The 25500-nt window shown below is 40.6% G+C and overlaps 2 protein-coding genes across 2 annotated transcripts; both read left to right on the top strand.

Moving 5' to 3' along the window:
- Nucleotides 1-1735: 1735 nt before the first annotated feature.
- On the top strand, nt 1736-4681 carry gdpgp1 (GDP-D-glucose phosphorylase 1). The gene is made up of 2 exons (XM_084059781.1): nt 1736-2006; nt 2440-4681. The coding sequence occupies exons 1-2, from the start codon at nt 1858-1860 to the stop codon at nt 3374-3376; spliced, it is 1086 nt and encodes a 361-aa protein (XP_083915907.1). The 5' UTR covers nt 1736-1857; the 3' UTR covers nt 3377-4681.
- A 5970-nt stretch (nt 4682-10651) lies between these two features.
- rhcgb (Rh family, C glycoprotein b) lies at nt 10652-22567 on the top strand. The gene is made up of 11 exons (XM_084058921.1): nt 10652-10963; nt 15269-15461; nt 16493-16643; nt 17141-17288; nt 17633-17799; nt 18246-18383; nt 18768-18904; nt 19095-19219; nt 19807-19880; nt 20289-20356; nt 21398-22567. Exons 1-11 carry the CDS (start codon nt 10741-10743, stop codon nt 21429-21431), a joined length of 1458 nt encoding a protein of 485 aa, XP_083915047.1. The 5' UTR covers nt 10652-10740; the 3' UTR covers nt 21432-22567.
- Nucleotides 22568-25500: the final 2933 nt, after the last annotated feature.

Genomic DNA, 25500 nt, shown 5'->3' with positions numbered 1-25500 from the left:
TCTTTTATTTTCCCATTGAGGTTTAGGGGATTTTCCTGAGGGGTCCCCCCACCCCGACCGATTTAGGGTCCCCACAGTGTGTGTGTGTGTGTGTGTGTGTGTGTGTGTGTGTGTGTGTGTGTGTGTGTGTGTGTGTGTGTGTGCGTGTGCGTGCGTGTGTGTGTGTGTGGGGGGGGGGGGGGGGGGGGCTGGGGGGTGACAGGTGGCCCCCCTGTCCTTATGGTGTGAACAAACCATAAGATGTTGACTGTTTCCTTTGTTAAATGGATGGCTTTTAAAGCCCTTCAATGGCTTAAATTGACTTAATTAATTGATAATATTTTGTATTTGGGTAATGTTATTTGAGAGGAAATTACATCCTATTCTTTTGATGTTAAATGTCTTTATAATAATATAAATGATATGAATAATACAAATGTTATGATGAGTGAAAAGAAAAAAAGAAAAAGTTCTATCCTGGTCTATTAAGGGCCTTGGACTGCATCGGCAGGGGAGCAGATGTCATGAGAGCCAGAGATACTACCCTCCTAATGACACATGAGGTTTTGTGAACAGCAAGCCAACATAAAACCTGACGTATCCCTTTAATACAGTTAGTCTAGTAAAGTCCAGAATACATGCAGTTCAGTCGTACAGGACGTCCTTCTCTCTGTCCAATGGTAGTTAAAGAGTTACACCAACAGCATCTGTTTGTGACATGACATCTGTTCGGACACGATACTGCAGCTACTGTTGGTCCCAAGCTAGGCTGAAGATTCAGATCTATTCATTTTAGTCAGACAGCTGTGGTGTTCAAAAGGCAATTCTTTTTATAATTGATTAATTTGCATCTCTGTTTCTCCTCCCATTGCCATGGAGGGGGCCCTCCTCAAGTCAATGCCCCCCATACTCTTTAATTTATGTTATTTAGACTGTCAGAAACAAAGATTTTTTTTTACTTTTCCTGAAATAGCTAACTATTTACAGTACAATTTAATTGCTTGTAGTGTTATAGGAAATATAAAAATGTGTGATTTAGGCATGAGTTAATATGATAGGCCTATTTGTGGAGTTGTAGAAGTTAATTGTATTTAATTAAGCAGGGTTGTTACCCAGATAAAAAGATGCATCCCGGTGAAATTGACATAAATATGTAAAATACAAAAACTTTGAATGTTGGTTTACAAATATTATTTATTAGTGTGTGTTGATGATCATTGCTAATAATATTTAATTCAAGTTATACAGCCGATTTGATTATCCTGCTTTGTGAAATGGACCCTAGCTACTTCACATATAGGCTTGTTAATTAAATGGCTGTACAGTTGTGACATGTGTTCAATCTGTCATCAGGCTTATGGTTCATTGTATTTGTACATAAACATGAACTGCTAAACATTACAACAACAACAATCAAATAAAGCAAGTGTCATTGAGGATTCTCATTTGCCCTGCATATAATGTGTTTGATTGGCAATATTATAAATAAATCAATGGATAGATAGATAGATAGATAAATGAATAAATATGTCGTGTAATGCTGTGAACCAAAGTTGCTCTGCAGGATCAAATATATGTCGTCATGCTCGTCGTCATGCTCGTCGTCCCGTGCTTTTATTTTGAAATAAATCAAACCGAAGGGGATGTGCAGCCTAGTCTTCGGTCCGACTAGAAGCAAAGCAAAGTTACGAAGCAGTTCCGAACTAGTAGCTTCTATCGGTCCAACGCACCCACGCTGGACCCCCACTCCGCCAGGGACCCCCCACGCTGGCTTCTAGATAGAACCAGGTCGTCGACTGGTCCTACTGGGGATTCACGTTGATACGACGCCGAGCAACTCCATCGACGAGCAGAAAACAAACGTTAACAGGTGAAAATATGGAGCAACATTTTCGATACAGTAAGGAGGATTTTGTCACCGGTGGTCTGTGTCGGACCAGCGACACCAGCTGTTCTGTGATGACATCCAAGTTCGACAGAACTGTAAAAGCCGGTTGGACGGACAGGATGAGCCGAGGACTGTTCAGGTACCAGTGTTGCCATGTCTGCTTATAGTATAAGCGACTTTGGGCTTATTTTTCAGTAAAGTTGCTTGTAAATATTGGTGGTTGCGTTTTTTTGGGCTTGTTTCTAAAGTGTAGTTGCTTATTTAGGCTTGCTTCATAATATTTTGTATTATTTAAACCAGTGGTTCTTAAAAAATGTAATGAAAAAGTTTTGTGCCCAGGGAGCATTTGTGTTTTTAGAATGTTTCAAAAAATATTCCAAATATTCCACATTTTATTGAAACTTGCAATAAAATGCCATTTTCATCGCGACGCGTTGTGAGCTTGTAGATCATCAATTTTCAAATAGCCGATGCATGATATAGGTTTAAAGTGTGGCCTGTAGCTTCTTTTGGGCTTGTTTTCCTAGACCTGGTTGCTTATTTCTCTCATTAAATATGGCAACACTGTTCAGGTACCAGCTGGGTGATCTAAAAACCCGAGTTCTGCCTGGACCGCACGGCTACGTGGCCCAGCTGAACATACAGCGAGGCACGGAGAGAAGAAAACCCCAGGAGATCTTGAGCATCCAGCAGCAGTTCAACGACAAGAGCTTCAACTTCAACAAGATCAACCCAGAAGAGATCATGTTCGAGATGATGAGACAACCTGAGAGGAATGGACATGATTCACATGACGATGAAGAACCCCTCAGGATGGTTGTGCTGGTCAATGTAAGCCCCCTGGAGTTCGGACATTGTCTTTTGGTTCCAGAACCCTCACACTGTTTTCCACAGATCCTAACCTCCTTCGCCATCCAGACTGGCATCGAATCTGTGTTCCTGAGCTCCGATCCGGGCTTTCGTGTGGGATTCAACAGTCTTGGAGCGTTCGCATCCGTCAATCATTTACATCTGCATGGATACTATCTGGATTATGAGCTACAGGTAGAGCGTATGCCACTCAAGCCACTGGTCCCTGAAAGGGGGTTTTACAGCTTGAAAGACTTCCCCGCAGGATTCTTGTTTTACACAGAGGCAGGGGATCTGGAGAAAGTAGCCAAGGCCATTTGTCAAGTCACAGACTACCTGGTGGAGAGCAATACGGCACACAACCTTTTTTTCACCAGAGGGTGCCAACCCTGTGTCAGACCGAATGACAGGGGCTTCAGTTCAAGGACAGGTGTACGCATTGTTGTCTGGCCCAGACAATCCTGCTTCGGCGCCAAAGAGGAATCTGCCTTCAACGTTGCTCTTTGTGAGCTGGCTGGACATTTGCCATTTAAGAACAAACAGGACTACGATCACGTTACTGAAAAGGACGTGAAGGTTATCGTTCAGAGGTATCTTCTACCCGATGAAGAGTTTCTGAAGTTGGAACAGCAGCTCACTGCTTATTTACTGGACTCATAAGTCAGCAGCTGAGGCCAACTTACTTATTGTCTGCCTGCTGTGTTGAAATACACCTCACCAAATCCTATCATGTATATTTATTATGTTAACCAAAGTTAGGCTGGCCAGTGGCCAGTAAGCAATTATGAATTGCTTTTGCAATTATGGTTATGAAATTACCCATTGTGAGGAACGCCATTTTTTGTATTATCCTTCATTATTTTGATTTGATTAAAACGGTATTTAATCTGGTTACACATAAAAAAAATAGACATCACCCTGACATTCAGTAGGTAAGGTAGAGATTAACATTACAGTGTTCAATGCAGTGTATACTATTTGTGAGTCCTATGGTTTACAATTTAGGCATTTATCAGATGCTCTTAATCCAGAGCGAATTACAGTAAGCAAGGTAAACATGAGGTAATACTTCAAATGCATAGAAATAGTAATCCAGGATCATAGGTTAACCAAGAACCTATGATCAGTCTAAACAGTGTAATATCAAAAATAATAATCTGTACAAACTATAGGATGCCAGGTCAACAATGACCACATGCTATCTAAATTACATTTTAACCTTTCCATAAGCCTGCAGGGTCATCGAGGCTAGGCCAAGTGCTACGGCAAGTGCTCCGGGCTAAGGTGGAGTCTGAAGAGGTGAGTCTTCAGGTTACGTGGGAAAATTGGGAGTGAATCTGTAGTTCTAACTGCAATGGGGAGTTCGTTCCACAGTTTGGGAGCCAGAAGGGAGAAGAGTCTGGGACGTGTGGAGCGTTGTCCCGGATGTTTTAGGGAAGGTTCCCACAGCTTCCCTGTGTTAGCTGATCTGAGTGAGCGGGACAGGTTGTAGGGTTGGATCACGCTTTAAAGATATGGGGATGCCATTCCTTTGGTTGCTTTTTAGGCCAACATCTGTGTTTTGTATTCTGTGCGGGCAATAACTGGGAGCCAATGGGGGGGAGATGTGTGAACATTTTGGCTGGTTGAAGACCAAGCGTGCTGCGGCATTCTGGGACATGCTGCCAAGATGGCAATTACTAGTATAATGTACCATTGTATTAGTGGCTAAATTTAGGCATGGCAGGACACACCCATTTTAACTGCAATGATGGGCCTGCACAATTAAGAATTTCACCCACCGTGTAATGTGACAATAAAGATTTATTCTGATTCTGATATTTAGCACAGGCACTCTCATAAACACTAAAGCTGCTGCCCAAGTAAATTATACTATTTACTTTTTAAATGTAAGCGAATGAGAAACGGGAGTAAATGCAAACTCAATCTCCAGTACAGCTATTATCCTTGCAGTAGCAAGCAACAATTGCCATAAAACCTGTATTACACAAAAATGAACAAATAATAAAAGTATTATAAAAAAATCTTTTTATCATTGACTACAGCTGTGTGTGTGTGTGTGTGTGTGTGTGTGTGTGTGTGGAAATAAAGATAAAATACATTTCACCAAGGCAACAATTCTTCTATTCACTCCTCCTGAGGAGGATGCCTAATTTAATTTAAAGTCCATTATGATGAAGTCAGACAAATGGTCACCAAAGAACAGCTGCAGTAGTTGAAAGATTTACAGTATGAGTTTCCACATGAGCCCTACTCACCCTATTCTGGGCATGTCATAATAGATTATCATTCAGCCGATCTACAAGCTCATAACGAGAGCTTGTAGATCAGCGTTTTTCAGTGAAGAGCTGTGGTGTAGAGGGGGAAAAAATAGGAGGCCAAGTATGGACCCCTAGGGGACCCCGGTCAACAAAATGGTTTAAATATTTAATATGGCATGTTGGAAGAGAGCAGATAATTATGTTTCTGGGGGTAGATTCAGATGAAATATGCTTCCCTCCGAATAGGTTTAAAGAGCAGAAGAAAATGGAAACACGCATTGTATGGTATCATTCAAGGGTAGAGAACATGAATGAGGTCTGCTGCAATGAGTCTGTATTGAGCAAGTGAATAACTACTGTATTCTTTGGACTTGGAAAAAGAAGTGGCCAAAAATCTGTCGTGAACATTGCTCAAGATTACATATTTTGAATGATTAAATGTTTCATAATTGCCTCATCTCAAACTAATAGGCTACCAATTTCTGCTCATTCCATTTCAAGACAACCTGGAATTCTATAAACTGCAAGAATGATTGTGATGAGTTGTTTTGTTATGCTTTCATGTTAAACATAGTATCAGTATCACACCTTTAGATTACAATATATCGTAATTGCATACAGTATACTGTAATGCTGTACAGTATACTGTATTACAACTGGTGATTATATATTGCTACAGTGGTATAGCATTTATCATGATGTGATATCCTGTGTTCAGTCAGTCCTGGGAGTTGATCTGAAAGTTGGCGAGACAGGGTTGTTTACCGGACTGACTGACTGACTTCATAGATAATCCACATAATAATTGGTTGATTTATTTGTACTTTTTCAATTTAACAAATTGTACTTGGTCTGTTTAGGTATCTTATGTGGGTTCTCTTGATTATCCAGGTGATGAATCTCGTAGGTTGAAATGCACTGTTTTTCAAAATAACGTTTTTTCCTGAAATGTTTCTTAAATATTTTTTATCCAGCATACAGTACATAGCCAGCCATCTATTTCAAAGATCAGTTTGAAAATAAACACTGCTATTGCCAGATCAATTGTAAGTCATACTCACACAGCCCGCCTACACGTACTTCTATTCACTTGAAAATCGATCACTTCCTGGAGTAGAGTGAAATTTGCGAGAAGGATGTATTAGCCAGGAACCTAAACACAATGCTGAAAGCTATTCTTGAGGTCACAATTTGTGGTGTCACCTGCACTTAGAGAGTCTGATTGAGCTCAGTTCATTGGACCAAAGCATTATAATAAAATTACGCTGAAAAGCATCATAACACATGATTAAAAAGTCTCAAAGTCAGAAATGTCTTTCAGATCCATGGTATAAACAACAAATCAATTTCAAATGTGAAAACAAAAGAAAACATCCCCAAACCCAGCAAAGGGATTGACATTACGTGCCACCTGAAATACATCAGCACTCGCACATCATATGCCAGAATGGCATCACCAAGGTAACCTTGCCAAGCCAAGCAATAAGATCAATGAGCATTGCAACCTGCTCATGCATTCTAACGAGGCTCCATGTTGGTGAGCTGAAAGGCAGAGCAGTGATATTCACGCATAAACACATCTTTTACTGCCTTCATTACTACATTTTTCATCTTGGGGATTTCTTGACAAATAAGGTTTTATGATGTTGACTTTGTTCTTCTCTCTCACATGCATCTCTCGTATGTGCTGTGGTTATACTGGGGCATCTCCCAGGTGTGAATGTGCACAACTGCATGAGTGTGAAGCAGGATGTTTCTGTGAAAGAGCATTTCTGCTCAGCTGACCACCGAAGTAGAATTAATAGTTAAAAAGAAAACAATGGATGAAAGATATCAAATACACAGTGCAATACACTATGTTGCGAGTTTGTATCATTAGCTTACAGTAGATTTGTTCAAGGTCACTATGACCTCATGTATGTCCTAACCTTGCAAACACGATATCTCAGGAACGCCTTGAAGGAATTTCATGACATTTCGCACACATGTCCACTTCATATTCAAGGATGAACTTATAGTGGTCAAAAGTCAAAGTTAAGGTCACTGTGAGCTCACAAAACAGATTAATTAAATTCCTTCAAGGCAGGTGACATCCAATAACTTGTTTCTGTTTTCCCTTGGTAAATATGTACAGTATACAGTACAGTGCCAGAGGCGGTAGACGTAGCACATGTCAACCAGGATCAACAACTTTTACTGACAGGAACTCATTACAAGAGCATGTGCTGCCCAAAGCAAAACCTTTGACATTAGACATTAGATATTACATAAATATAATGTTATCTGTGCTTGTTTATGTGACACCTTACTTTTGCAAATAAATTAATGAAAATCATCAGCAGACATTGTTGTGTTTTGATATTCTCTTATGTTTTGAGAGCGATCTTCTATTTTCAACAATTGTTCGCCACAGAATAGGGATGCTAGGGTTCATGTGGTTAAATATGAATACATAAATACAATATTTCCCAAAGCATTTAACCTCACTCATATGGTATATATGGCTACTGTAGGTACATAGTTGTAAATGATTATCAGAATAGAAAGATGAAGTCATTATCAAAGTTTACAGAATGAATGAATGTGTGTTCTTCTGAGAAAGTGCTGGAACCCAAACAAGCTCAGTCTCTGGTTTGGCTGTAGCCTCTTGTCCTTTCAGCCCTGTCAAACTGTACTGACTTGTTGCACATGACAACTGAGCACAGCTTGGATTCTGCCTGTACACAGGACACGTGTTTAGATGATGGGCGCACTGTTACTCAATAGTTGTTATTGTTCCTAAGCATGAAGGCTACATTTTCAGTTAACACATATCAAAGTGCATAAATACAGTATCTATAAAATATTATGAATATTATAAATTAGATTGTTCCACCACTGATCACATTGAACAGTGCTGTACATTGAAGCTCTAATGCTTGAGTGAATAAAACATATTGTGCACCTCTCCAGTACCTTAGGGGGCCCACAGATGCACATTATGTACACATAACGCTTGACAGAATCATCACAGCACATGTTAGGAGAGAGAGAGTGTGTCTATTGACCCAATTACAGACTAAATAATCTATAATCAAAGATGCTGGGCCTACATTCTATGTTTATTAGGTGTATAGCTACTTATAGTGATAAGCTTGTGTTTGTGTAGTTGTGAAGACGTTTGTTTGTTCTTATTCTAAGATGCCAGTAACTGCTTCTGTATTTTGAGGATGGAGGGGTTTTATGATAGAAGCCTGATGACAAAGGTCAGATTGGTAATAAAAAAAAACTTATTTGGTTTTGAAATATGCTTTGTCTGTGAGAAAAGATAAGCTGTTCTGCCTAAAAAACGAATCAATCACTGAGAAATACCGAAACAGTCATTCAGGTGTTGAGGCGTGCTTGCCTCCATATATTAAAGCAGACTCACAAGTGTTCATTACACTTTTTAGAAGTGAAATTCACGTCATCACATAGTAGAAATTATTCTTTCTTATTTTCATATTAGCATAAGATTATTTTATAAATGCAAATCTGTACGGCATTGTTAACTTACACTTTTAATAAAATTGTTACATTGTAATTTATCAAACAAATATCAAAAAGGAAATGCATGTATTTAGCCATCTGTATAATATAAAAAAATAATGATCAGAGGGGGGATATCAAAAGCTGAGGCATGGGATTTACCCCCTCCCAGCAAAACGACCTTGGCGGCACCTCAGAGAGGGAGTGTCCTTGCACTTTCCAATTACCTGAGATGCTCACAGCCCGTGAAAGCTTCTCTGTCACCTTCTCATGACACGGCGAGGCTCTAAAGCTTACTGTCCATCGGACCGTCCTTTCTTTATTTTTAATAGCATCCAACATGGGCTGTGTTCAGAGCTTCAGGGAATTTTGTGATCGTCCAAAAAACACCAATGTTCGACTCAGTCTTCCTCTGGTCTGTCTTGTGTGGCAAACCATCTTGATCATCTTGTTTGGCATTTTCATCCGTTATGATGGAGAAACTGACACCCGTTGGAGCAAGAACAGAGATAAAAATAATATATCAAGTGACATGGAGAATCAGTTCTATTACAGATATCCAAGTAAGTTGACCAGCTCTTTAAAAATGTTCCCCTTCCTTTTCATGGTTCTGTTTTATAAGATGATATTGTAAACGCAAATCTCTACATGACTGGCATTGGTAATATTGCGTTATAGATGGCCTTTATTTTAGTCTGTGCAAATGTAACTACAAAAGTGCGCTCCGAGTGCATATCATGGGTTGCCTAGCCAGGGCTGTGTAGAATGTATAGGTTGCAGCCATCAGGGTGCGCGGAAGATAGATGGAATAGAATAACTATGACATACGGTGCAACTTTATGCATTTGTGGTGCCCCTATGGGCAGAAGTGAAAGCTATTTTGGAGGTGTGCTCTATAGAGGCTCCTCAACATATGGCCGGCCCCTATGGGGTGGACTGACCTAAGTGGGGGAGAGTGGAGACTTTATAACCTTCCTTTGTGTTACTGTATACATGATCCAGTGTATTCTGACCCCTCATAGGACATGATGCTGTTAGAAGTTAAGAGCACAGTTTTCAAATTGGCTCGGTTAGTGTCCTTTAAAAATAAGGGTGAGCAGTTAGTAGATTAATAATCCACTGACGAGCACCAAATGCTCGCCCAAACCGGCAGTATTCACCTACTATTCCTAAACGTAACCTCAGTAAACTATGCCTAAACCTAACCTTATTCCTAAATGTAACCTCAGTAAACTATGCCTAAACCTAACCTTATTCCTAAACGTAACCTCAGTAAAATGGTGCCAAAACCTAACCCTATTCCTGAACTTAACCTCAGTAACACTATGGCTAACCCTAAACTTATTTCTAACCTTATCTTCAGTAAAACAAATTCAAGAACCGCTGGTACGCGAAAAGAAGTGGGGGCGAGCGTGTTTTGGGGCGAGCCCTCCGGTTACCTTCACTGACACCTGGCTGGATGCACAATCTCCATTGGATGTGTTTATAAGGTAGTCCCTGATGAAATCCAATTCACCACATAATGATCTTTATAAGATTTTGCCGGTTATATGTTGAGTCGCTAATCGACAGACTAGCAGACAAAACCAACATAAAACACCTCTTCTGGGAGAGAACAGCTGTGGTCGTGCGTGCCGCCATCTTGTCTAATCTAATCTAATTGTGGCTCTGTGCATTGGTGGCCCTCAATTTGTGATTCAAAGTTGGGGTAGATCAGACACTGGTTCAGGATTCACAGGATGTTTTGTAAAATAGGCCCCACCTAACTCCACACCAGCGATAATGTTTACCGATTTTTGTGAATTTTGGACAAAATCTGTGGGAGTAGGTACAAAGTGTGTGTTTTGAAGAAAATGTGACATATGCCGGAATGCAAAGTGGCCTGGTATAGTGCCACCATATGACCGATTTAAGTTTGACGCTGATCGGTCCAGTGGTGGGTGAAATTAGCCTGCACAGACAGACAGACAGACACACACAAACAGACACAAGCAGACACACAAGGGCCTCCCAACCTGGCGGCCTGGCAGAGGTAATCATACAGAAATACAAGAATGTCCCATCGTGGAGGCACCTCAGAGTGGGAGTGTCCTGATGTTATTCCCAACAGACACACCCACAGCCTCACCTATAGCATAGTATGAGATGCTCACAGCCTGTGAAAACTTCTGTCACCTTTCATAGCACAGAGAGGCTGTTCTTTTCTGTATTTAGTACCCCTGGACCTTCCTTTCTATTTTAATAATAACATCCAACATGGGCTGTATTCAGAGCTTCAGGGAATTTTGTGACCGTCCAAAAAACCCCAATGTTCGAATGAGTCTTCCTCCAGTTTGCTTTGTGTGGCAAATTTCCATGATCATCTTGTTTGGCGTTTTTATCCGTTATGATGAAGAATCCGACGCACACTGGATAGAGCACAGACATCATGAAAATATATCAAGTGACATTGAGAATGACTTCTATTTCAGATATCCAAGTAAGTTGACCAGCTCTCTTTTATTTTTCCCTTTCTTTTTATGGTTCTGTTTCACAAATGACTGATTGGTAAATTAGTTATGCTTATAAGTTTATAATTACTTGACACCACAAATACTTTTGTATTTACTTTTATATAAATATATATTTACAAATCTATACAATGTTCTAAGGCATATAAGTATTCACCAATAAACATGTAATTTAAAAAACTTTTTTTTTTTTCGTATTACACTGCTGCACCACAAAAAAATAACTTTTCAGTTCACACACAATACCTGAAACTGTGCCAACGACGCATATTATATTATTCCCAGCAGGAATGATAAAGATCTGACACGCACAGGTGCACTGTTCCCTTGGGGTTTAACTCCTTTCTACTTAATTCCCATTGTATCATAGTCTACCTAGTATATAGTGTATATCCATGTTTATTAATATATTTATAGATCCAAAATATGTCTTTAATTCAGATCATTTTTCCAAATGCTCTTGAATTCGACCCTATATTTCTGTATTTAGTACTGTATCTGCGTTTCCATTAAAGTGTATCATCTAACCAGTTACAGAATGTGTGTGTGTGGGTGTGGTTGAATTGAATGAGCGTACCCCCAAAACCTGCAGTGTCAATGTCAGGCCATCACAAGAGACCATCTCTGCAGAGGTGTTGGATGGCTGATAAATGAACTTGGCACAGTTTGTCGTTTATTGTGCAGAGCAAACCAGCAAATCTTCCTGACAGGGTCATGGGATCACATTTACTGTACTTTGTATGACTTCAAAGAGGTACATTATTTCAGTTACTCTCTTGGACTCGGTTCAAGAAACTGTTCAGCCTGATGGAATCTATATCATTTCTGGATGGTAGTTGCCAGTCTTTGTATTCAGCGTTTCCGCCTCTAAGGTTTCACAATGTAATGGAAATCTATTGTAGTCAGCGCTGTGCCAGACAGTTGTATTATGGGTATCATGATGTGTACCTGTTGGCTGCTGTAAATGATAGTGGCTAGTTTATGCTGGTGCTTGCTGATGGTGGTGGTGTGTGCTGGGAATGACGGAAATCAAATGCCTGTTCACGTTGAAGAGGAATGTGTTCTAGTGATGGGCGGTTTTCTACTTTACACAGTAAAATCCATAGTGTTAATAGTATGGCTCCATTTGGTTCAATTTGTATTCTCTCAGGGTTGAATCAACACAGCTTTTACTCTTTAAGCCAAACTGTTGATTCCATGACAAATATTATTCTTGCTTACCAAATAGGAGTGTCAACCTCATTCATGAAAGGTAGTTCTAGGAAGTATCCTACCCTTTTTATTATATTTCAGCTACATATAAGTCATCACTTGAATGAAAAAAAATATATACTTATCCATTTGTACCTCAGAGAATGTACAAATTACATGGAGCCGGATTGACAAACTCTCAGAGTTAGATGAACACTGAGGATTTTGCTGTGTACAACAGTCACGTTCATCTGTCAGCATTGTTGCCACAGTTGAACTTGAACTTGAACATGCTCTTGTAGAACGCACCGTAAATACATGCGTTGTGTCCTGTAGTCACGTTGACATCCTGTTATGTCATGCTGTATTCCCCCATGCCCCCTTCCTCACCTCCATGTTTACATTGGCCTTTCTCTTCCTAGCAAAATATGTACATTCACATTTAACCACTTAAACCCCATATGGTTGAGCGGAGTCCCTCAGGCCTCTATGCTAGTGTATTTTCAGTTTTCTGTTATTGTGGGGTAAGCTTTGACTGAAAATATCTGATTGACAAGCTTGTGGATCTGCTATTTTCCGCAAAAGCTTTCACCGCAATATACTGGGGTTTAAGTGGTTATGTTCAGAATTTGTTGTGAATGGGCTCTTGCACCCTGATGTGCTTCACATAATAATAACAACTATAAAAATATATTTATTTCTTAAAGCACTTTTCTTGACAATGTTATAAAGTGCTTAGACACAATGACATGGAGTAAAATAAATTAAATTAAATATTTTTGTTCCCTGATACCCTGATACCCTTTTCTCTCAATTTTAGTCATTATGCCAACTCTCAAATGTCCCCACACGTGTGTAGTCCCTGTTGCTGCTGACCCATAACGTTGGTAATGTGGGAGGGTGTAGATGAGCACGTGTCTCCTGTGACTCACATGGAGCCGCCAGCCACTTCTTTTTCACCTGACAGCAAGGAGTCTAAATCCATGTTTGTGATGTCCAGAAATGTATCTATTACTATGGTGCAGTGCAGTCACGCAACCTTTCCTCATTAGCATGCACTTATCTGTTTCTTGTTCCCGATGATGAAGTACGTAGGTGTGCAAAAATAGACAATTTGGTGCTGTTTGACAGGAACTGTTTGCTGATGCTTTACTCAATGGTGTATCGTCTTCCACATGGTATGTAGTTGGAGGCTTTCCATCCTGGAAACTCTTCCGTGTGGCCTTCCTGGCGAGATAGAGAGTCAGTTCATATTTGATCCTGTTTGACAGGAACTGTTTTGCTGAATCATTCCCCTATGGTGTGTCGTCCAAATGGTAAGTAGTTGGAGGCTTGCAACCCTGGAATATCTTCTGTGTGGCCTCCTTCAGTAAAGATAAGAGATTGTAGTGGTCATACACTTCATTGATCTCCCTATCCTCTTTGGACTTGCTGTCCAGTATGGCTGTGAAGTGGTCAGCCTACATGATCCATGATGGCTTTCCAATTCCCTGTAGCACTGCCATTCCATCCAGTTATCTTAATTTTATAGAAGGGGATGAGCCAAAGTCATCACTAGTCTAGCCTGGCACGGCCAGACTAATATCATTTTTTTTTTTGCAATGGCAGATTCGTCTGGAACCAGGCTATCACTTCCTCTCCTGGTTAGGCAGTTTCTTGAGTATGGTCATTAGCTGATCTTATGTGCATAGCAGGTCACCACTCACTGTGAAGAGGGCATGGTGGGCGTGAACTTGTGCTGGCCAATGACTTCTTTCAGATTGATCTCTGACCATCCTTCAATTCACACCTGGTCAGCCAGCTTGTGCAGGCTATAGCTATTTCCTGGTTTCAGCTTATTTATTACATAATTTATGCCAATCATGCTAATGACAAAGGGCTGCATGATTGGTACGGTAATAATGTCTGGACATAGACTTAGCGTCTATGAGAGTCTGAGATCAGCTCTCTAAGTTGGAAAAGGTGAAAGATTTAGTGGTTTCCTGATTTGTATCGTATTTCTGTATAATTATTTTATGCAAATTATGCTAATGAGGAGAGGTTGCACGACTGCACCATGGTTATAGATTCATTTCTGGACATCACAAACATGGACTCTTGAATCACTTTCTAAGATAATAAGAGGCATAATTATAGCTATTTCCAGTTTTTGGCCAATAATTAGCTAATTGTGCACATTACGCAAACTAAACACAACAGTAGAACATTTAGATATCTTTAATTGACTTTCTAAGAACCCCAAGAATCAAAATATACCAATTAACAAAGATAAATAAGTGACAATTACGGACCCCTGAAATGTAGATGTGGACGGTTTTATGGCCAGGAGTCATTCTTTACTAAAAACTAATGGTTGGAATGGATTCAGGACCCCCCAAAAAAACCTAATTAGACATCCCACCAGTTCATATTGGACAATTTAAAATGTTTCCATCTGTTTGCACACCCCTCTGGGTACCCTAACTTAATGGCTCCCATGAAGTTTCCCATGGGAGTTGGGTTGGAACAAATTGAGAGGTGTTAGTAGACACCTTTATGAACACATTTGTGAAGAAAGCTATTGGTAGGCATTTATTTTGCAGATTGGTAAAACATTCAGCTAACTTTCCCTAACTATTTGGGTCTTGAGCTAAAAAGTTTGGAAACCAGTGTCCTAGTGGCATATGTACCCCATGTGTACCCCAAATTAACCAGCATCCCTATTCTGGGCATGTCATAATAGGTGTACATTAGGATTCCATGAAAATAGCAGATCCACAAGCTCACAACGCAATGCAGCAGATTGTGAGATTGACTCATTTTGGCGAAGAGATTTGGTGTAGAGGGAAAAAAGGAGAGTATCAAGTATAGACCCCTGATTTGGGGTTAAAAGTTCATGTACATATGCTTTGAGCAGAAATACATTGGTCAGCACAGTGTTCCTTTATCATGCCAATCTATGACAAAATAAAGGATTTTGAAGCTTTTCATCATTTCATATACATCTTTCTTTTTCTCCTCTACTCCATCTCTACCTCCTTCATGTTCCTGACGTCTGCTGCTCCTCTTTACTGCTCCTTCCTCCCATCCCTCCTCATCTTTAGGTTTCCAGGACGTTCACGTGATGATATTCGTGGGATTTGGTTTCCTGATGACCTTCCTGAAGCGGTATAGTTTCGGTGCAGTTGGTTTCAACTTCCTCATAGCAGCCTTCGGCCTCCAGTGGGCACTGCTGATGCAGGGCTGGTTCCAGTCCCTGGACTACACTGACGGAAAGATCAAGATCGGAATTGAAAGGTAAACGCCCAAGAGGAACACTTCTCAAACAAGTTAACCACATTAACCCAGCATGGCACCACTCTTTTGGGATTTTCAAAACATTTTTTTTTCTAAATTCTAAATGAACACTGAGGATTTTACTGCGTATAAAACTATGCCCATATATCGATGAGATCAGCTTTGACATTATGATCCTAAAATAATATAAAAATAATAATAATTATTATTATTAGTGGTGAGATACAGATTCACTGATTCTGATTCTAGCTGAATGTTCTAGTTTGAGAGGCAATAGTACACTTACTATATGAAGAGAGTTTAAAAAGGACTGATTCAAACCAAATCAATAACTTACAAATTAATTATTAAAAACAAGGTACATTTCCTCTGAATAAAAGCTATAGAGAAACTCACGGTTATATTGCTATGGACAAGGACACAACATTTAGAATACTTGTGCTTACAACCAGATTACAGCCATGATATGACAGTATTTACAATTGCATGTTTCCTTTCAACCTTCCATGTCTCATGCCTCCACCTGCCCAGTTTCAATATAAACAAGAAATATCTTGGAGGACAAAGTGGAGAAACCTGTCAGACAGTATCCCACAGACATAGATACTCCCAGCAGGCACACAGTTACTGCAATAATCCCAAAAAAGAACTGAGCATAAAAGACAATGGAGAGAGAGAGAGAGAGAGAGAGAGAGAGACCAACATAAGGTTACTACTCTTTCAGTGGAGTTATGAATAGTTATGGTGTACATAGTAATAATTTGAAGCATGTTAGAATCAGTGCGTGACAGAACGTCTGACAGAACATGATATCACATATATTGTAGTGACAGACCAACGATTTTCTCAACACTCTCGAAATGTTTTATTTAACTCTGAGAGTGTACACATAAAATGTGGTTACAAAATGTTCTACCCTCTCACTGTGCACTGTCTCAGAGTTACACTTGGAAAAATGAACACTGAGGCCTTTTCTGTGTACCTCTGTGAACTTTACTGTGGAATTGACAAGTCTTTGTGTTTTCCCTCAGCCTCATCAATGCAGACTTCTGTGTGGCAGGCTGTTTAATAGCCTACGGTGCTGTGCTGGGTAAGGTCAGCCCGGTCCAGCTGATGGTGCTCACTCTGTTTGGGGTCACCTTATTCGCCGTGGAGGAATTCATCATCATCAGGCTCATACATGTGAGATTGTGTGAACCACGTTACTAATTTCATATCATGTTTTTAGCCTGGCATGGGCATGGCCAGACTAATATCACTGCGTAGATATTAGTCTGGAACTTCGGTGTGGAAGATTCATTTCCAAGGGGCGGTTACAAACAGATTCAAACGTCACTGCAAAACATGTCCCACTTTGAATAGTGGGCTCTGATTGGTCACCAACAACTCTTGGGTGAGAGAAATGTAATTCAAACCGAGGAGTACCAGACCAATCTGCACAGGGCTATTTTGTTTTAGCTGTGGCAGATTTGTCTGGTTTCCAGGCTTGTTTTTGAGTGCATATGCAGTAGAACTCTGTGTTCAATTAACTCTCAGGATATTCAATTCTTTGTTCTCTTGAAATCTGATCTTCTCACACAGCACAGTTGAGTAATCTTGTTATTACAATTTAACTTTTTTAAGTATGCTGCTGCTATGTAAGTATGCTCACATTTTGTAATTTGTATTAACCCTCTTAGGCCAGAGATGCTGGAGGCTCCATGGTGATCCATACATTCGGGGGTTATTATGGACTGTCCATCTCGTGGATGCTCTACCGGCCCAACCTCGACCAGAGCAGTCGCCTGCAGGGCTCCGTTTATCACTCGGATGTCTTCGCTATGATAGGTGGGCCTGGTTTTTATCTTACTCTTGACTATTAGAATCCGCAGGGCGGCTAGTGTTTATCCGTTCGCCTCCTCATGGCACACCAGTAGTGCAATTGTCTCCGAACTTTGCACAAATGTAAGTCATGGGTTGGGACATTCAATAGGCGATTTTATCTTTTAATTTATTAAAAGTCACATCCTTCCCCACATTTTGGTTACAGGTAGTAACTTACATATATATCCATTATTGAGATATATCGGCCTATTTGTGATTGTTATTGTGGTCTGATGCCTCTCAGAACATGTTTTACACACCTCAAAATCACATGAAACTCACCACATCCCACTCTGTGTTGTGCGTAGGAACCCTGTTCCTGTGGATGTTCTGGCCCAGCTTCAACTCAGCCATCACAGACCATGGTGACGGCCAGCACAGAGCTGCCATCAACACCTACCTGGCGTTAGCCTCCACTGTGCTCACCACCGTGGCCATCTCTAGCCTCTTCCAGAAGCACGGCAAGCTAGACATGGTACTGCACTGTAGAATTATTCATTTCCATTGTGCATGGATGGAAAAATAACTAAATGCATTTACTCAGGTACTTGAGTACAGTTCTATGGTACTTTTACTTGTATTTTATTTGACTTTACATGTCTACTCCATATAACACCTGAGAAATATTGTACTTTTTACTCCACTTCAATTCATTGACAGATTTAGTTACAAAATATACATTAACTGGTAGATGTATTATTATAGTTTATACCCTCTAGACCTAGTAAACTGGACGTGAGTTGGCTCTGTATTTGGACCGCTTCTTTCCGTTTACACCAAATCTCTACAAGCTCACAATGTGTCACGTTGCGACACGTTGTGAGCTTGAAAATCTGCAATTTCTTTGGCTAATGTTCCCCTCAGAATGCTGGGGTTCAAGTGATTAAGGAGCCTCTCACATTTCTTGCCATCTCTGCTCAGGTTCACATCCAGAACTCCACGCTGGCTGGAGGGGTTGCGGTGGGCACTGCAGCAGAGTTCATGCTGATGCCCTACGGCTCTCTGATTGTAGGCTTCTGCTGTGGCATCATTTCCACACTGGGATACATTTATGTCACGGTAGTTCAGCATTTAGCTCTTTGTGTATTTTACAGTATAATCTAATCTAGTCTAGTAGTCTCTCATCTCCCTTTTGATTTGTGGAATTGATCATACCTAATCCTTTCAATAAAGGTATTTCTATCTGTCTGTCTGTCTGTCTGTCTGTCTGTCTGTCTGTCTGTCTGTCTGTCCTTTTTTACATATACATTATATATTCCACGTTTGGATTAATAGTATGCTAAATGATTGGTCCTTAATATTTTGAATAATATTCAAACAGTATGTTATACTGTATGTAAATTAATTGGTCCCTTCTGATTTCTTCATATTTCATGCTTATTTGTAACATAAACAGCATAGTAAGTGCGGCCCAACGCCACTGACTTGACTTTCTTCCCCCAGCCGTTTATGGAGAAGTATCTGAAGATCCAGGATACGTGTGGGATTCATAACCTCCACGCCATGCCAGGTGTAATAGGTGGAATCGTGGGTGCCATCACTGCTGCGGGTGCCACTGAGGCCGTCTACGGTCGTGAAGGGTGAGTACTCACAGCTGTTGCAGTGTTCAGAGTAGGGATGCACGTGATAATTGATTAACTGTATGCATGGTCAAATTGATCGATAGTACCAATACTAATACTGATTGCAATACAAGTTATACAGTTATACATAAACGACTTGATCATAAAAGACCCAACCATTGACAAAAGCCAACATTTTTTTTTGAAGGTTGATCAACACCTTTGACTTCGAGGGTCCTTGGGCAAACGTGGTGCCAACAAAACAGGGTGGCTTGCAGGCTGCGGCTCTCTGTGTGGCCATCTGCTTTGGGGTCGGTGGAGGCATATTTGTTGGTAAGCAAGTTATTGAACACTAAACTGGCCTTGATCAAACATTCTGTAGTTCTCACGTAAAGGTTCAAATTGTCTGTATGTGGATAACTGTAAAGTGTATTTCAAGGGTGTCTTGAGGGTGTGTGTGTGTGTGTGTGTGGTGTGGTGTGGTGTGGTGTGGTGTGGTGTGGTGTGGTGTGGTGTGGTGTGGTGTGTGTGTGTGTGTGTGTGTGTGTGTGTGTGTGTGTGTGTGTGTGTGTGTGATTTAACCTCTTAACCCCTACTTAGAGTCTCCCAGGGGTCTATACTATGCTTGTTTTCACCCTGCACTAAGTACAGTATCTTTGCTTACAACATGTAGCGTTTTGCGACGTGTTGTGAGTTTGTAGATTTGCTATTTACGCCAAACGTTATAGCCCCAGAATAGGGATACAAGGGTTCAGTTGGTTAAAGCCTAATTCATATTTTGTCGTACGACGGTGTCTCTATCACTGTTTTTTTTTAAGCAAAAACAAATGTGACGTGACAAATCAATTATTTTCTGAGAATGACACAGTTGTAGGACAAAGTATAAATGAGGCTTCAGAGTCTCTTTCTATTCTCCTCAGGTTGCATCCTCAGAATGCCCATCTGGGCAGATCCAGCTGATGACAATTGCTTTGATGATGAGCCTTACTGGGAGGTGAGAGACTCAGCATTCAAATAGCAAAGCATCACATTATTAATGCTCGATATTACAGTAGGTGATACATTATATACGCTTATTAGATGACCATATTCGTCAGTCATTTGTTGTTCATTAATTATTCAAAATCAAGTGCTCCTTTGCAGGATTCTGAAAAAGAACCCGGATTTCGACCAAATAATAACAGAAATATGCCAAAGATGTTCTTATTCTGAAATCTAAAGTCTGCCACCACTGTTTACAGAAACAGTGGTATCATGTTTTCTATCATCACACGTTACACAGACCATGTATTTGTAAGAATATAATGCCAACAACATGTTCTATTTGTTGATATTTTGTTGTTGGTTTTTTTCTGAATAGTGATGGGTAGGCCTATTTGTATTTATTTATTTTTGTCCACAGCTTCCTGATGAAGAAGAGCACATTCCACCTATCCTGGAATACAATAACCATATGGTGAACAAGGACATGTAAGTGTTGCCAATAGGCACTATGCAGACTATGCACCACGCTACCACACCACCAGCCATATTATCACTTCCTTCACAGGTGTTACCAATGATACTAATGAAGGCTCTGTTCCATTTAGTGTAGCACAGTGGTTCTCATTATTTTCCATTTCCACGACCCCCATAACTCTGAGACTGAGAGTGTACAAATGGAAGTTCCATTTGTACACACTCAGAGTTACACACCCGTAAAGGGCCATTTGGAAACCCCTTAAGGAACCATGAGGGTCCCTGGACCAAACATTTAGACCCACTGGTGTAGCAGAGTGTTTCCAGTGAGCCAAAATGCTCAATATCAGCACCCTGACTCTGTTTGACCAGAATGGAACAGTCTACAGAGCCTTCAATAGTATCATTGGTAACACATGTGAATACTTCACATTATAGCTGCTGTGCTGTAGTAGTAGAACAATAGTTTTATGTTAACACTCACATGATCCATGGCGGTGTCTTTGTTCACTTGTAGCGCAGTGTGGTAAATTTCCTCACGGTGGCAGCAGATCCCCATTTAGTAATAATCACGTGTGACTCATTGCAATTCATGTCCTTTCACTGGGGACTACGCCGAGTACAGTGTGAATGGACTTCAGATATGAGTGTACGTGCCACATGTCATGATGGAAACCATTGTTACCACTGTTGTCCCCGTCACTGTTTTGTTTATTATGGAATGACCACTCTCTCTCTGTGCTGTTTGTTGATAGGGGTTTTGTGGCGTCTCAAAGTGACCTTGTTGGCTTGTTGTAGGCCTACTTGTGTATTAGCTGGTCTGGGAATTAAAATTACACGCTTTCCCAAGGTTTTGTTGTGTCAATTTGTCAATTGTCATTGCAAAAGCAGAGATTTTTATTGAGTTGAGGAGCAGAAGATATTTGTTTTATTGTTTATGGTGCTCCAACTGGCAGTATTTATGATTAGTAAAGCAAAATATTTACAGTATCACTTTCTGTGGTCATATCAGTGTCATTGTACTATAACATTATATATTTATTTTTTTTGCAGGGCGGAGTCAAATTTCACTGTGGAGCAGAACTGATGACAGTCCATAATCGCTTTCACCCACTTAAGCCCTATATTTTATATATTTGAGAATATCAGATCTACAAGCTCACAAAGGATCCCATTGTGGCGAGTTGTGACCTTGTTTATGTTATTTTTTTGTAAATATGAGAAAGTGTTTAACCAAATCTTTTTAACGTTTTTTTGGAGGGAAAAATGACATATTTTGGGACACCAGGTGGTTAATCATGTGACCTTTCTCCTGCTGGACACTTCTTTATTACACTTCTTCGACATACCATGATGACAGCTATTTTATTATAGTAGACTATAAAAGTACAGACAATTTATACTTCTCAATGAAACACTAATCCAAATTGTGTTCATTTAAGAGTGTACAAATGTGTTTACATTAGTACACTCTCAGAGCTACAAATGTATAAATGAACCCTCATTTTATGTACATCAGGACAGCAACCATAATGTCATTAAGATGCAATGGTGTCTTCATTTAAAAAAAATAAGTTGTGCTTATTACAACCTACTAACAGGTGTGTAATTTCCCATCATGCCAGATCATGGACAGCATTATTTTGGCCTGCAGGGGAAATAATCTAATTCATTGTTGTTACATTTTAGATCTATTAAATTTGGATCAATTTGATCCAAACTGCACTTTAAGTTGATGATGCTTTCATAGTTCAACGTTCAAGGCGATGAGCAAAACATTTGTTGTTAACCAATAGGCCAAGTTTGAAATGAATGCAAGAGAATTGTCTTTTATCATACAAATATTATTTGCATTTAATGTGTCTGTTTAAATAGTTGTTTGCATTATCGTTTCCTTGTATTGGAAATATTTTTAAGCAAAAGTGCTGTGAAATTGTAATTTTATGTGTGCTGAATGGATAATGGATAACCTTTACATTAACACTTACTGACTGTCAAATGTGATGTTATGGGATATGAATACATTAATGGAAAAACAGAACCATTGTACCATGTAGGATATCACATTATACTCCATCAAATAATTTAATGCAAAAAAATATTTATTACATTTCTAATATTTGTATTGATAATTGTATTGATTGTTCTGTTGACAGCAGTGTATTTTCATCATCCTTGTTTTGAAGAGCAAGCTGGATAATTGAATTGCTTGTAATAGTAAACAATTAAATTACTTCTTTGTGTTGTGATGTTCATTTAGTAAAATCCATATAATTAATGTATCCATTTGTAACTCTGAGTGTGTATAAATGTAACCAAATGGACCTATTGTATCAGAGTTAGATTGACACTCAGGAGTCAGGATATATGGTTTAACAAAGTGGTTCTCAAAAATGTTCATGTCAAGGACCCCCAAATTGATATGTATTTGGCCGTGGACCCCCATATACAAATATTTTGTGCCAGGGACCCCCATTCAAGATTTGTGTTGTCAAAATGTCTCTCAAAAAAGTTCAAGATGTTTTAGAAAATAGCACATCTACAAGTTCACAACGTATTGCATCGCAACGTGTATTCAGCTTGTTGATCGGTTATTTTCAAATAGCTGATGAATGTAGGGTTAAAAGTGTTTAAACTGATTTTGATAGGGACCGCTGGTGGTCCCCGGACCCCACTTTGAGAACCACTGGTTTAAGGACTTTGCCCCAGACGACCCATGGGTTGACCCCACACACTCTCCAGAGACGTCAGACTAAGGGCAAAGGTCACACCCTGGGTCTCTTGGGACACAGGAGTGACCAGAAACAAACTGGGGACAAGCTTCATCATGGTGACCTCATGTCAAAGGTTAATCAAAGAGCCGGGTCACTGGCAGGGCTGTACAGGTATGGTGGCATGCTTCCAGACACAAACAGAGGGTGAGAGATCGATTTGCAATGGAAAGGAGTACAAGTTTGATGAAGACAATTAAAAACAATAATATTAATGAAATGATTCATTTAACTCTGAAAGTGGAATGGGCCCTTGAGGGGTCAGGATTGTGCTGTGTGTGTAGGATGAATCTATGCTATTTTGACTTTGACCATGTCCTTTCATGTGGTTTATTTCTACTGTATATAGCTTACCCCGCAGACGCTACTACTGCCCAGTCTGTCGAACATTTTTGATGCACACTGGATAATGCCAACACGAAATTTCCATATTCTCTGTATTCAGTTTTCCCGGCCGTGGCGTTTGATTGGCTGGGGAGAGCGGCTCACGGTGGGAGCGTGGACGATTCCCACACATGAGTAGCGGCGAGGAATCCATCTCCTCATCTTTCTTCTCGCTAACAAAGGCAGGCTTAGCGCTGTTTCCCTTTGTCATCAGTAACGTGTTTGAGTAAAGGAGGTAATGGTGCCACAAGTGCTCCAATTAAACGAGATGCAGCCCTGCTGGGAAGAAAGGGAGCACATCAGCCCTGCCCACCCCCGGCCCACCCCACCCCATGCATCCACACACACTGGGGCCCCTCTCTCTCTGCCCCTCTCGGCCCCCAAACTCCGCCACCACACCCCCCCCCCCCATCCCGGTCCCCGCCCCAACTTTGTGTCCTCATGTTTATTCATCAGCCACTTAAAGGGCGTATGCAGAGGCCTGTTAAAACTAAATCAGAGACCTTTTTATGATACTAGACCTTCCCCTCGGAGGTCAGAGGAGCCTTCCCTTACGGGATCATGACCCCCACCCACCCCTTCCTGGGCCGGGCAATGTGAGGGCCTCTGGGCTGAGCATTCGAACGCCCCAATCTTTACCGTATACTTTGGACATTATGGATATTATGCTGACCGATGATCTGACTCCCCAACACATTGTCACTTCCACAGATAAAGACTGAAACAAAACTCCTCAGTCTAGAGAAAGACAGTGAGACGGAGAGAGCAGCGATGCTCTGCAGAGCAATGGTTCTCTAAAAGTGGGGTCCGGGGATCCCCAGGGGTCCATCAGAGGGATCCAGGGGGTCCCCAGTAAAATGAGGAACAGTTAAACACATAAGGGGGGAGGAGGGGTGTGAGCTTGTGATATTTTCAGATAATGATGACAAATTTTAAGAAATATTGACAAATCTTCCTCGGCCAAATACATTATCAAGTTGGCGGTCCTTGACTTGAAAATGTTTGAAAACCACTGCTTTAGAGAAGGAGGGAGCTTGTTGGGGCGAGAGAGGGGGTGGGGGACGTCAAAGAGGGAGGAACAGGGAGCGAAAGAGGCCTCACTTTCAGGGCTTGATGACTGACTGCCTGCCATCCATCCAGGCTCAATCAGGACCCCTGATTGACAGGGCGAGAGAAGGAGAAGGGTGGGAAAAGAGGGGTCGGCACGAAAGTTTTAGTATGGACGCCATACAAAACATACTCCAATACAGGGGGCCACCGAGACGCTCATTAATGAAAAAGAACATACCAGGAACTGTGTATGTTTTTTCTCTGTGTGCCGGTGATGCTCGTCGAGGGGGTTTACCTTAGTTTGTAATCTGCTATACATTGTGGGTATTCACATGATAGTAGTACGGTAACTCTGTGGGAGGTCATGTTATTGTCTAGTCTCTATTAATTGTTTTTCCACATCGCAGAAACACGTTGCGAGGCGTTGGGAGCTTGCAGAAATTCTATTTTTTCAGAATATTTGACTATTTTCACTAAATATTTGCCTACTATGCCCAGAATAGGGATGCTGGGGTGGTTAAAGGAATTAGAATTCAGCAGAAAGTTGAAATATTGCCATATCAACATACTTTTCTAATTTGATATTGTCCGGGACATTTTCAAATCACTGCACCATAAACCTCTTTACAAGAGCCAGAGAGAATGCAAGAGAGGACCTGCAGGGCTTATAGATCCATTCAGGCCCGCATGTTCACTCCCTTGTAAAGAGACTTGTAAAACCCTGCCACTGAAAACATCCACAAGTCCATAAAACTGTTTATAAACTATTCAGTTTCCTACTCCTATCCCTTCCGTTCGGTTATGTGTGTAGCACACATTTTGTGGCGTGCAGCTTTAGCAGTGGTGGGAAAAGTGCTCACATTTCTAAGTAAAAGTATCAATACTGCAATGTAGAAATACTCTGTTACAAGTAAAAGTCCGGAATTCAAAATTTTATTGAGTAAAAGTACA

The sequence above is a fragment of the Gymnoscopelus microlampas genome (genome assembly GCF_963454915.1).
Source record: "Gymnoscopelus microlampas genome assembly, chromosome: 6".
In the NCBI taxonomy this organism is placed as follows: domain Eukaryota; kingdom Metazoa; phylum Chordata; class Actinopteri; order Myctophiformes; family Myctophidae; genus Gymnoscopelus; species Gymnoscopelus microlampas.
This window is presented reverse-complemented; position numbering and strand designations above follow the sequence as displayed.